At 43.3% G+C, this 13295-nt stretch overlaps 1 protein-coding gene across 6 annotated transcripts in view; it reads right to left on the reverse strand.

The window, feature by feature from the left end:
* The window catches only part of LOC110505385 (EARP-interacting protein homolog), a 99048-nt gene that overhangs the window by 44714 nt on the left and 41039 nt on the right, over positions 1-13295 (reverse strand). For all 6 annotated transcript variants that reach the window (XM_090220655.1, XM_090220654.1, XM_036962853.2 and 3 more), the window contains one exon: positions 12320-12456. In XM_090220655.1, the coding sequence (XP_090076781.1) occupies positions 12320-12456 (137 nt within the window). The remainder of the gene's footprint in view (positions 1-12319; positions 12457-13295) is intronic.

Below are 13295 nucleotides of genomic sequence, written 5' to 3' on the forward strand. Positions count from 1 at the left end.
GAATAACTGTTCTGTGTCCTGTTTAACCATATTTGACAACAACAACAAAAATAACACACGGCCACAGCTATCCCCTAATGGCACAGAGGGTTAATGATCGGGCTAGGGAACCAAACACTGCAAGTTCAAACCCCACATGTGCAGCCTGTCAACATACAAAGTATACAAAATATGGTTGTGTTCAAATGTCCTGTGAATGAAAGTGAAATGCCATGTCTCTCTATAATCACCTAAAATAAAGTCCTTAAATGTGAATTGCCATTACTGTACACCTGGAGAGAAATGTATTCCAATCTGCTTTAAGGAACTACAAATTTGCACACTGAGAATGTTGTGGCAATATTAGGTAAAACTTCAATTTAACATGTTCTTGAAATGTTCTGAGGACCTCAAAGACAAGGTAAAATTACGTAATTCTTACAACATTAAGAGAATGTCCTGTTTAACCTAACTTTAACCTAACAATGTTCCCACCAGAATGTTTCCATAACCTAATGAAACATTCCGGGAACACTTAAAGAATTGATTAAATATGTTCTGGGAACATTCTTGTAACTTCAGGTGAATGTTTTTTGCACCCTAAAAGTACGATAGTAGAATCATCCAGATAACTTTTTGGGTTTGGAACTCGGTACTGAGTGTTGCAACCAAGGACAGACCATTTTTACATGCTACGCGCTTCTGCACTCGGCGGTCTCGTTCTGTGAGCTTGTGTGGCCTACCACTTCGCGGCGGAGCTGTTGTTGCTCCTAGACGTTTCCACTTCACAAAAACAGCACTAACAGTTCACCGGGGCAGCTCTAGCAGGACAGAAGTTTGACGAACTGACTTGTTGGTAAGGTGGCATCCTGTGACGGTGCCACGTTGAAAGTCCCTGAGCTCTTCAGTAAGGCCATTCTACTGTCAATGTTTGTCTATGGAGATTGCATGGCGGTGTGCTCGATTTTATACACCTGTCAGCAACAGCTGTGGCTGAAATTGCCAAATCCACTAAATGGAAGGGGTTTCCACATACTTTTGTATATATAGTGTATATTTTGTGATGTCCCCACAATGTTTGCACCAGACTGTTCCCACAACCCTGTGAAACATTCTGGGAACCTTTAAAGAATATATGAAATGTGTTCTGAGAACCTTCTTGTAACATCAGGTGAATGTTTTTTACAAACATTCTATAATCATCACCACGACTGGACAGTTTTTGTGTCATGAGAACAATTTCTGCAACCTAAGGAATGTTCTGGGAACTTTCACAGAACCAATTTTGGTTTTCTGGGGAGAGTGTTCTCCTCTAGAGTCCCTTAGCGGGGCAGAGCGGGCAGGCCGGTTTGGGCTGGCACACAGTGTGACGAGCCAGAGAAGACACCAACTGAGGAGCCACTGGACCGTGTTCACAGACTGCCATCACACAGCTGCCGCACCAACTGGACACAAACACACACAGTCTCACAAACCCTGTAATACACACACCCACGCACCTAGCTCAAATCCAACACACTCTGCCTGCTCACAGACTCTGCTCACGAGCACACACTAAGCGCTACTCACACAGACACAGACTCAGCCTGTGTCCTTGGCTTCCTAAAGGCCCCTGTGTACCCTCAAAGCCCCTGAAGGGTGAATCACACTACTTTTACTGGTTAGGAATAAGAACTAGCTGGAATGTGACTAAAAAGATGGAATCAAATGCGGGATAATGAGGATAATACTACAGTACTGCAACGGTTTTTACATTTGCATGAAATACATTGTTTCTTTTCTTGGCTATTATCATTTCTCTCCTGTATTTTTCTAATATTTTCTCTGCATCCCTCTATTCCTTCTCTCTCTCATTCTTGTTCCACCTCTCTCTCTCTCTCTCTCTCTCTCTCTCTCTCTCCAGCACTCTGTCTTTATAGGAACGGTCGAGAGAGAGGTGATTATTATTCCTTTAGCAGTGCCCACACACAGCCTGACCTCAACTCAATATCTCTCTCCTCCTCTCTATCTTTCTCTTTCCCCACCGCACTTGCCACAGCCTCACACCTCAAGGCTGAGCCGGGAGGCAGTACAGGTTGTCTACTGTAAAGACACGCTGTTCATCAGTTGTTATACAGGTAATTGCTCAAATAAAGTAAACACCAACATCAAATCAAATTTTATTTGTCACATACACATGGCTAGCAGATGTTAATGCGAGTGTAGCGAAATGCTTGTGCTTCTAGTTCCGACAATGCAGTAATAACCAACAAGTAATCTAACTAACAATTCCAAAACTACTGTCTTGTACACAGTGTAAGGGGATAAAGAATATGTACATAAGGATATATGAATGAGTGATGGTACAGAGCAGCATAGGCAAGATACAGTAGATGGTATCGAGTACAGTATATACATATGAGATGAGTATGTAAACAAAGTGGCATAGTTAAAGTGGCTAGTGATACATGTATTACATAAGGATACAGTCGATGATATAGAGTACAGTATATACGTATGCCTATGAGATGAATAATGTAGGGTAAGTAACATTATATAAGGTAGCATTGTTTAAAGTGGCTAGTGATATATTTACGTCATTTCCCATCAATTCCCATTATTAAAGTGGCTGGAGTTGAGTCAGTGTCAGTGTGTTGGCAGCAGCCACTCAATGTTAGTGGTGGCTGTTTAACAGTCTGATGGCCTTGAGATAGAAGCTGTTTTTCAGTCTCTCGGTCCCAGCTTTGATGCACCTGTACTGACCTCGCCTTCTGGATGATAGCGGGGTGAACAGGCAGTGGCTCGGGTGGTTGATGTCCTTGATGATCTTTATGGCCTTCCTGTGACATCGGGTGGTGTAGGTGTCCTGGAGGGCAGGTAGTTTGCCCCCGGTGATGCGTTGTGCAGACCTCACTACCCTCTGGAGAGCCTTACGGTTGAGGGCGGAGCAGTTGCCGTACCAGGCGGTGTTACAGCCCGCCAGGATGCTCTCGATTGTGCATCTGTAGAAGTTTGTGAGTGCTTTGGTGACAAGCCGAATTTCTTCAGCCTCCTGAGGTTGAAGAGGCGCTGCTGCGCCTTCTTCACAATGCTGTCTGTGTGAGTGGACCAATTCAGTTTGTCTGTGATGTGTATGCCGAGGAACTTAAAACTTGCTACCCTCTCCACTACTGTTCCATCGATGTGGATAGGGGGGTGTTCCCTCTGCTGTTTCCTGAAGTCCACAATCATCTCCTTAGTTTTGTTGACGTTGAGTGTGAGGTTATTTTCCTGACACCACACTCCGAGGGCCCTCACCTCCTCCCTGTAGGCCATCTCGTCGTTGTTGGTAATCAAGCCTACCACTGTTGTGTCGTCCGCAAACTTGATGATTGATTTGGAGGCGTGCGTGGCCAGGCAGTCGTGGGTGAACAGGGAGTACAGGAGAGGGCTCAGAACGCACCCTTGTGGGGCCCCAGTGTTGAGGATCAGCGGGGAGGAGATGTTGTTGCCTACCCTCACCCCCTGGGGGCGGCCAGTCAGGAAGTCCAGTACCCAGTTGCACAGGGCGGGGTCGAGACCCAGGGTCTCGAGCTTGATGACGAGCTTGGAGGGTACTATGGTGTTGAATGCCGAGCTGTAGTCAATGAACAGCATTCTCACATAGGTATTCCTCTTGTCCAGATGGGTTAAGGCAGTGTGATGTGTGGTTGAGATTGCATCGTCTGTGGACCTATTTGGGCGGTAAGCAAATTGGAGTGGGTCTAGGGTGTCAGGTAGGGTGGAGGTGATATGGTCCTTGACTAGTCTCTCAAAGCACTTCATGATGACGGAAGTGAGTGCTACGGGGCGGTAGTCGTTTAGCTCAGTTACCTTAGCTTTCTTGGGAACATGAACAATGGTGGCCCTCTTGAAGCATGTGGGAACAGCAGACTGGTATAGGGATTGATTGAATATGTCCGTAAACACACCGGCCAGCTGGTCTGCGCATGCTCTGAGGGCGCGGCTGGGGATGCCGTCTGGGCCTGCAGCCTTGCGAGGGTTAACACGTTTAAATGTCTTACTCACCTCGGCTGCAGTGAAGGAGAGACCGCATGTTTTCGTTGCAGGCCGTGTCAGTGGCACTGTATTGTCCTCAAAGCGGGCAAAAAAGTTATTTAGTCTGCCTGGGAGCAGGACATCCTGGTCCGTGACTGGGCTGGATTTCTTCCTGTAGTCCGTGATTGACTGTAGACCCTGCCACATGCCTCTTGTGTCTGAGCCGTTGAATTGAGATTCTACTTTGTCTCTGTACTGACGCTTAGCTTGTTTGATAGCCTTGCGGAAGGAATAGCTGCACTGTTTGTATTCGGTCATGTTACCAGACACCTTGCCCTGATTAAAAGCAGTGGTTCGCGCTTTCAGTTTCACGCGAATGCTGCCATCAATCCACGGTTTCTGGTTAGGGAATGTTTTAATCGTTGCTATGGGAACGACATCTTCAACGCACGTTTTAATGAACTCGCACACCGAATCAGCGTATTTGTCAATGTTGTTGTCTGACGCAATACGAAACATGTCCCAGTCCACGTGATGGAAGCAGTCTTGGAGTGTGGAGTCAGCTTGGTCGGACCAGCGTTGGACAGACCTCAGCGTGGGAGCCTCTTGTTTTAGTTTCTGTCTGTAGGCAGGGATCAACAAAATGGAGTCGTGGTCAGCTTTTCTGAAAGGGGGGCGTGGCAGGGCCTTATATGCGTCGCGGAAGTTAGAGTAACAATGATCCAAGGTCTTTCCACCCCTGGTTGCGCAATCGATATGCTGATAAAATTTAGGGAGTCTTGTTTTCAGATTAGCCTTGTTAAAATCCCCAGCTACAATGAATGCAGCCTCCGGATAAATGGTTTCCAGTTAGCAAAGAGTCAAATAAAGTTCATTCAGAGCCATCGATGTGTCTGCTTGGGGGGGATATATATGGCTGTTATTATAATTGAAGAGAATTCTCTTGGTATAATAATAATAATGCGGTCTACATTTGATTGTGAGGAATTCTAAATCAGGTGAACAGAAGGATTTGAGTTCCTGTATGTTTCTTTCATCACACCATGTCACGTTAGCCATAAGGCATACGCCCCCGCCCCTCTTCTTACCAGAAAGATGTTTGTTTCTGTCTGCGCGATGCGTGGAGAAACCCGTTGGCTGCACCGCCTCGGATAGCGTCTCTCCAGTGAGCCACGTTTCCGTGAAGCAAAGAACGTTACAGTCTCTGATGTCCTCTGGAATGCTACCCTTGCTCGGATTTCATCAACCTTGTTGTCAAGAGACTGGACATTGGCAAGAAGAATGCTAGGGAGTGGTGCACGGTGTGCCCACATAGTGTCTTAGTAGGGCGTTTGGGCCACCACGAGCCAGAACAACTTCGATGCACCTTGTCATGAATTCTGCAAGTGTCTGGAACTCGATTGGAAGGATGCGACACCATTCTTCCACGAGAAATTCAACAATTTGGTTTTTTGATGGTGGTGGAAACTTAATTGAATCCTACAGACGAAGAACCATATATGTGACATTTACAAAAAAAATGAGATATACATGAACAATCATTATTGGACACCATTTTTCTATAGTGAACCAGTTTCACAAACTTTCCATGCGCTAATTAACAATAATTTTAAATTTAAAGATAGGCTCTTGTGGAATAACCGTTTATGTGCACCACTCAGAATGGACGGACAAGCGCACAACCTTTCTGTTGCTGATGAAAATCGCAGAAATGTGGGAAAGAAACGTAAAACAAAACTAAAAGAATGGAAAGACAGGCAAAGGAAGATCTTACGGGATGCGGGAAAACCCTATACAAATCGTAAGGGTCAAGAAAAAACTGGGAAAAGCTGTCCAAAAGAGGTATGTGGAAGAACCGTATATCAAACAATCAAGCTAGCTAGCTATAGTACAGTAACTAACATGTATGTTGTGGGTTGTCTAATTTGTAACTATAGAGAAAACATATTAGCTAAAGTTCATTGGCTAATAACTCATACATTAACATTACAAATGTTATTGCTAGATTATAGAAGAAACATAGGTAGCTACTTTTTCTCCATCCACCGGATGATTCGACATGGCTACAGTAGCTAGCTAGTTACACTGTATCCTGCAGGGAAGAGCGTGTTCCACGACGTGCAGAAAGGAGTGTGGAAAGTGACTGATGAACGCAAGCTGCATCTGTTCAACAGGTTCTACACTGTCCCATACGAGAAACAACAAGCGTTGATTCTCTCCGGCTTAGAACAGGTTAGAAATAAGACAAAACGCCTATTATTATAATAGCTATATTGAACACTTGCATAGTTTAACTTTGACAGTAATGATACGTACATTAACGTTAACTCTAAAAGTGCTGTGTTACACAATGGTGCAATTCAAACTCATTCTGTGTATAGATTGGGAGTGTTTTGTAGTTCTATGGTATGTTCACATTGAGGGCTTCATTTTAAATGAGACTAAGATTTCATGACTCAACTTTTAAGAAAAGTCATCATTGCTGAAGTTGATAGACCACCTTTAAATGAACCTCCATACAAATGAATTAACTACATATTGCATTTAAGTTATTTACATGAAGGGCATCTGTACTGTACTTGAAAGTACTTAAAACATCATATCAGGTGTTAAAAACGGACATCTTACAAGAGTCATGCAAAATGTCACATATACTGTTCTTCCACAAACTGAAATCATCACTGGAGATATACTGTTCTTCCACATTCTTAAAATTAAAACGGCAATAAAAAAAGTATTTTTTGAAATAACAAAAAAATATAAATTGTTGTTGGAAGATATGGGTATGGTGAATTATTTGTCAACCATAAAACACCTAATGTGGTACACACAATTAATAATATAAAAATAACTGATTATCTTAAAATGGAAAAATTGTCACATATATGGTTCTTCGTCTGTAGGATTCAATTGCTTAATTAACTAAGGAACCACACCTGTGTGGAAGCACCTTCTTTCTATATACTTTGTACCCCTCATTTACTCAAGTGTTTCTTTTATTGGGGACGTTACCTGGTAAGGACCACATTTAATACTAGAACCCTTTAGTTTCTAATATTAATGACGACAAATTAGAGTTACTATACGAAATAGTTCAGTACTACTAGACTATAAAGAAGTACTTTTGTAGAACATAGCTGAATAATATATGGTTAGTGAATTTTTTTATTTCACCTTTATTTAACCAGGTAGGCTAGTTGAGAACAAGTTCTCATTTGCAACTGCGACCTGGCCAAGATAAAGCATAGCAGTTCGACACATACAACAACACAGAGTTACACATGGAATGAGCAAACATACAGTCAATAATACAGTAGAAAAAATAAAACAAAAAGTCTATATACAGTGTGTGCAAATGAGGTAGGATAAGGGAGTTAAGACAATAAATAGGCCATAGTAGTGAAGTAATTACAATATAGCAATTAAACATTGGAATGGTAGGATGTGCAGAAGATGAATGTGCAAGTAGAGATAATGGGGTGCAAAGGAGCAAGATGGGGATGAGGTAGTTGGATGGGCTGTTTACAGATTGGCTATGTACAGGTGCAGTGATCTGCTCTAACAGCTGGTGCTTAAAGCTAGTGAGGGAGATATGAGTCTCCAGCTTCAGTGATTTTTGCAGTTCGTTCCAGTCATTAGCAGCAGAGAACTGGAAAGAAAGGCGGCTAAAAGATGAACTGTCCTTGGGGATGACCAGTGAGATATACCTGCTGGAGCGCGTGCTACGAGTGGGTGCTGCTATGGTGACCAGTGAGCTGAGATAAGGCAGGGCTTTACCTAGCAGAGACTTGTAGATGACCTGGAGCCAGTGGGTTTGGGGACGAGAGGGAAGCAAGGGCCAGCCAACGACTTAATTATAACATAACACACAGGAATACGAGCCTTTGGTCATTAATATGGTCGAATCCGGAAACTATCATTTCAAAAACAAAACGTTTATTATTTCAGTGAAATACGGAACCGTTCGGTATATTATCTAACGGGTGGCATCCCTAAGTCTAAATATTTGTGTTACATTGTACAACCTTCAATTTTATGTCATAATTACGTACAATTCTGGCAAATTAGTTCGCAATGAGCCAGACTGCCCAAACTGTTGCTTATACCCTGACTCTGCGTGCAATGAACGCAAGAAGTGACACAAAGATAAACAAGTAATTTCATCAACCATGTGTAGTTATAACTAGTGATTATGATTGATTGATTGTTTTTTATAAGATAAGTTTAATGCTAGCAAGCAACTTACCTTGGCTTCTACTGCATTCACGTAACAGGCAGGCTCCTCGTGGAGTGCAATGAGAGGCAGGTGGCTAGAGCGTTGGACTAGTTAACCGTAAGGTTGCAAGATTGAATTCCAGAGCTGACAAGGTAAAAATCTGTCGTTCTGCCCCTGAACAAGGCAGTTAACCCACCATTCCTAGGCCGTCATTGAAAATTAGAATGTGTTCTTAACCTGTTAGATCTCTAGGGGCGCTATTTCATTTTTGGATAAAAAACGTTCCCGTTTTAAGCGCGATATTTTGTCACGAAAAGATGCTCGACTATGCATATTCTTGACAGTTTTGGAAAGAAAACACTCTGAAGTTTCAGAATCTGCAAAGATTTTGTCTGTAAGTGCCCCAGAACTCATTCTACAGGCGAAACCAAGATGATGCATCAACCAGGAAATTAGCAGAATTTCTGAAGCTCTGTTTTCCATTGTCTCCTTATATGGCTGTGATTGCGCAAGGAATGAGCCTACACTTTCTGTCGTTCGCCCAAGGTCTTAGCAGCATTGTGACGTATTTGTAGGCATATCATTGGAAGATTGACCATAAGAGACTACATTTTCCAAGTGTCCGCCTGGTGTCCTGCGTGGAATTCGGTGCGCAATTGCCAGCTGCTTGTACTTTTCCATTTGATATAGGGGAGAAACCATGTGTCCAAGAACGATATATCAATGAAGAGATATGTGAAAAACACCTTGATGATTGATTCTAAACAACGTTTGCCATGTTTTCAGTCGATATTATGGAGTTAATTTGGAAAAAAGTTCGCGTTTTGAGGACTGAATTTTCGGGTTTTTTTGGTAGCCAAATGTGATGTATAAAACGGAGCTATTTCTAATACACAAAGAATCTTTTTGGAAAAACTGAGCATCTGCTATCTAACTGAGAGTATCCTCATTGAAAACATCAGAAGTTCTTCAAAGGTAAATTATTTTATTTGAAGGCTTTTATGTTTTTGTTGAAATGTTGCGTGCTGGATGCTAACGCTAATGCTAACACTAAATGCTACGCTAGCTAGCTACTTTTACACAAATTATTGTTTTCCTATGGTTGAGAAGCATATTTTGAAAATCTGAGATGACAGTGTTGTTTACAAAAGGCTAAGCTTGCGAGATGGCATATTTATTTCATTTCATTTGCGATTTTCATGAATAGTTAACGTTGCGTTATGGTAATGAGCTTGAGGCTGTAGTCACGATACCGGATCCGGATTTGGGAGATCAGAGAGGTTAACTGACTTGCATAGTTAAATAAAGATATATATATATATATATATATATATAGATTTTTAATCGGCTCCAAAAAAATACTGATTTCAGATTGTTATGAAAACTTGAAATCGGCCCTAATTAATCGGCCATTCCGATTAATCGGTCAACCTCTAGTCCACAGTAGTGATGCTGAACGGGCGGGCAGGTGTGGGCAGTGATCGGTTGAAGAACATGCATTTAGTTTTACTTGCATTTAAGAGCAGTTGGAGGCCACGGAAGGAGAGTTGTATGGCATTGAAGCTCGTCTGGAGGTTAGTTTACACAGTGTCCAACGAAGGGTCAGAAGTATACAGAATGGTGTCATCTGCGTAGAGGTGGATCAGAGAATCACCAGCAGCAAGAGCGGCATCATTGATGTATACAGAGAAGAGAGTCGGCCCGAGAATGGAACCCTGTGGCACCCCCATAGAGACTGTCAGAGGTACGGACAACAGGCCCTCCTATTTGACACACTGAACTCTATCAGAGAAGTAGTTGGTAAACCAGGCGAGGCAATCATTTGAGAAACCAAGGCTGTTGAGTCTGCCAATAAGGATGTGGTGATTGACAGAGTCGAAAGCCTTGGCCAGGTCGATGAATACGGCTGCACAGTAATGTCTATTATCGATGGCGGTTATGATATCATTTAGGACCTTGAGCGTGGCTGAGGTGCACCCATGACCAGCTCTGAAACCAGATTGCATAGCGGAGAAGGTACGGTGAGATTCGAAACGGTCGGTAATCTGTTTGTTAGCTTGGCTTTCGAAGACCTTAGAAAGGCAGGGTAGGATAGACATAGGTCTGTAGCAGTTTGGAGAAATCGAGGAGGCTTAGGCGAGTTTCTGTGGGGAGTGCAGAGCTGTTGACTGGGGTAGGGGTAGCCAGGTGGAAAGCATGGCCAGCCGTAGAAAAATGCTTATTGAACTTCTCAATTATAGTGGATTTATCGGTGGTGACAGTGTTTCCTAGCCTCAGTGCAGTGGGCAGCTATTCTCCATTGACATTACAGTGTCCCAAAATGTTTTTGAGTTTGTGCTACAGGATGCAAATTTCTGCTTGAAAAAGCTAGCCTTAGCTTTCCTAACTGCCTGTGTATATTGGTTCCGAACTTCCCTGAAAAGTTGCATATAACGGGGGCTATACGATGCCAATGCAGAATGCCAGAGGATGTTTTTGTCCTGGTCAAGGGCAGTCAGGTCTGGAGAGAACCAAGGGCTATATCTGTTCCTGGTTCTAACATTTTTGAAAGGGGCATGCTTATTTAAGATCGTGAGGAAGGCATTTTTAAAGAATGACTAGGCATCCTCTACTGATGGGATGAGGTCAATATCCTTCCAGGATACCCGGGCCAAGTGGATTAGAAAGGCCTGCTCGCTGAAGTGTTTTAGGGAGCGTTTGACAGTGATGAGGGGTGGTCGTTTGACCGCAGACCCATTACGGATGCAGGCAATGATGCAGTTATCGCTGGTTGAAAACAGTAGAGGTATATTTGAAGGGCAAGTTGGTTAGGATGATATCTATGAGGGTGCCCGTGTGTACAGATTTGGGGTTGTACCTGGTGGGTTCATTGATAATTTGTGTGAGATTTTTTATTTTATTTATTTTACCTTTATTTAACCAGGCAAGTCAGTTAAGAACAAATTCTTATTTTCAATGACGGCCTAGGAACAGTGGGTTAACTGCCTGTTCAGGGGCAGAACGACAGATTTGTACCTTGTCAGCTCGGGGATTTGAACTTGCAACCTTCCGGTTACTAGCCCAATGCTCTAACCACTAGGCTACCCTGCCGATTGAGGGCATCAAGCTTAGATTGTAGGATGGCCGGGGTGTTAAGCATGTCCCAGTTTAGGTCACCTAGCAGCACGAGCTCTGAAGATAGATGGGGGGTAATCAGTTCACATATGGTGTCCAGGGCACAGCTGGGGGCAGAGGGTGGTCTATAGCAAGCGGCAACGGTGAGAGACTTGTTTCTGGAAAGGTGGATTTTTAAAAGTAGAAGCTCAAATTGTTTGGGTACACACCTGAATAGTAAGGGAACTCTGCAGGCTCTCTCTGCAGTAGATTGCAACTCCTCCCCCTTTGGCAGTTCTATCTTGTCGAAAATTTTTATAGTTAGGGATGGAAATTTCAGGGTTTTGATAGTCTTCCTGAGCCAGGATTCAGACACGACTAGGACATCCGGGTTGGCAGCGTGTGCAAGGGCAGTGAATTAAACAAACATAGAGAGCATGAAACCAAGGCTTTTACAGTTACAGAAGTCAACAAATGAGAGCGCCTGGGGAATAGGAGTGGAGCTAGGCACTGCAGGGCCTGGGTTAACCGCCACATTACCAGAGGAACAGAGGAGGAGTAGGATAAGGGTACGGCTAAAGGCTAAAAGAACTGGTCGCCTAGTACGTTCAGAACAGGGAGTTAAAGGAACAGATTTCTAGGCGCGGTAGAATAGTTTCAAGGCATAATGTACAGACAAAGGTATGGTAGGATGCGAATACAGTGGGTGACGTGCATAGAGTGACAATGAAAGAGATATTGTCTCTAGGAATATCATTTAAACCAGGTGATGACACCATTATATGGTTAACATATGGTTAGTATATGGTTAATATGTTAGCATATGGTTAACATAACATATGGTTAGTATATGGTTAATACTATATGGTTAGTATATGGTTCACATATTGTTAGTATATGGTTAATATATGGTTAGTACTATATGGTTAACATATGGTTAGTATATGGTTAATATATGGTTAACATATGGTTAGTATATGGTTAACATATGGTTAGTACATGGTTAATACTATATGGTTAGTATGTCAGTCTTACCTCATGGTGCGGAGGTCCCAGCCTCTGATGGCTGTGTCGTTGGCTGTGGCCAGCTGGGTACAGTTGTGATGCGGACTCCACTTCCCAGAGGTGAATTTCAGTTGACCTTTACCCTCTAGGGTGGCACTGCTGGAGATCTGGAGGGGCAGGGGTTAATGATCAATACACCTGATCATACACCTATCAATCATGGGGTATGGCGAGGGAGGCTAAGATAAGGGTAAGAGTTAATGCATTGATGGACCTGTATGGGCAGGCCTTCCCTAGTGTGAAGCTGACCTCACCCTCCCTCAGACAGCAAAGTCAATGACAGGTTCAATGACTCCTGAAGGACCTTGTTGCCATTGTGAATATCTATATACTGTTACTCATGGATCACCAGTTTGACCAGTAAGGACCCTCTGAGTCTGTACTGACATAATCAACAGAGATACAATCATTTCATACTTCTGCATCTCTAAATCCAACCTGATAACATTACTCTCTATCTCGTCTCTCTCCACACACACACACACACATACACACACACACACACTATAGTTTCATTATTTCGAGGAGAGAGGGAGGAGAAGATAAGGGAGCGTGGGAGAAGGGAAGTGAAGGAAGGGGACGAGATAGGGTAGGGGATAGGAGAGAAAGAGAGGGCGGCTGTCTTCAAGTATAATCTCTCCTGTCTAGCACGTGGCACATTGGCACAGCCTCATGCCCTGCCTAGCTCCCAGCTTTGTTAGCGCTAAACACATTAGCAGGCCTAATGACAAAGCATATAAAACACAGAAGGACAGCTACCTTTAGCAATCGCTGTCCAATAAAACAACGCTATCTGCCAAACTTTCACGCATTTAGGGAGAGCGTGAATTGTGTGTGAGTGAACGGCCACGGTGGACAAGGTGTGTGAACGTACCGTGAGCCGGAGAAGATGTTCTGACTCAGTTTCAGCAGTGTTTCTAATTGATCACACACACACACACACACA

This window comes from Oncorhynchus mykiss, chromosome 25, assembly GCF_057628025.1.
Source record: "Oncorhynchus mykiss isolate SJ-2025 chromosome 25, ASM5762802v1, whole genome shotgun sequence".
NCBI lineage: Eukaryota > Metazoa > Chordata > Actinopteri > Salmoniformes > Salmonidae > Oncorhynchus > Oncorhynchus mykiss.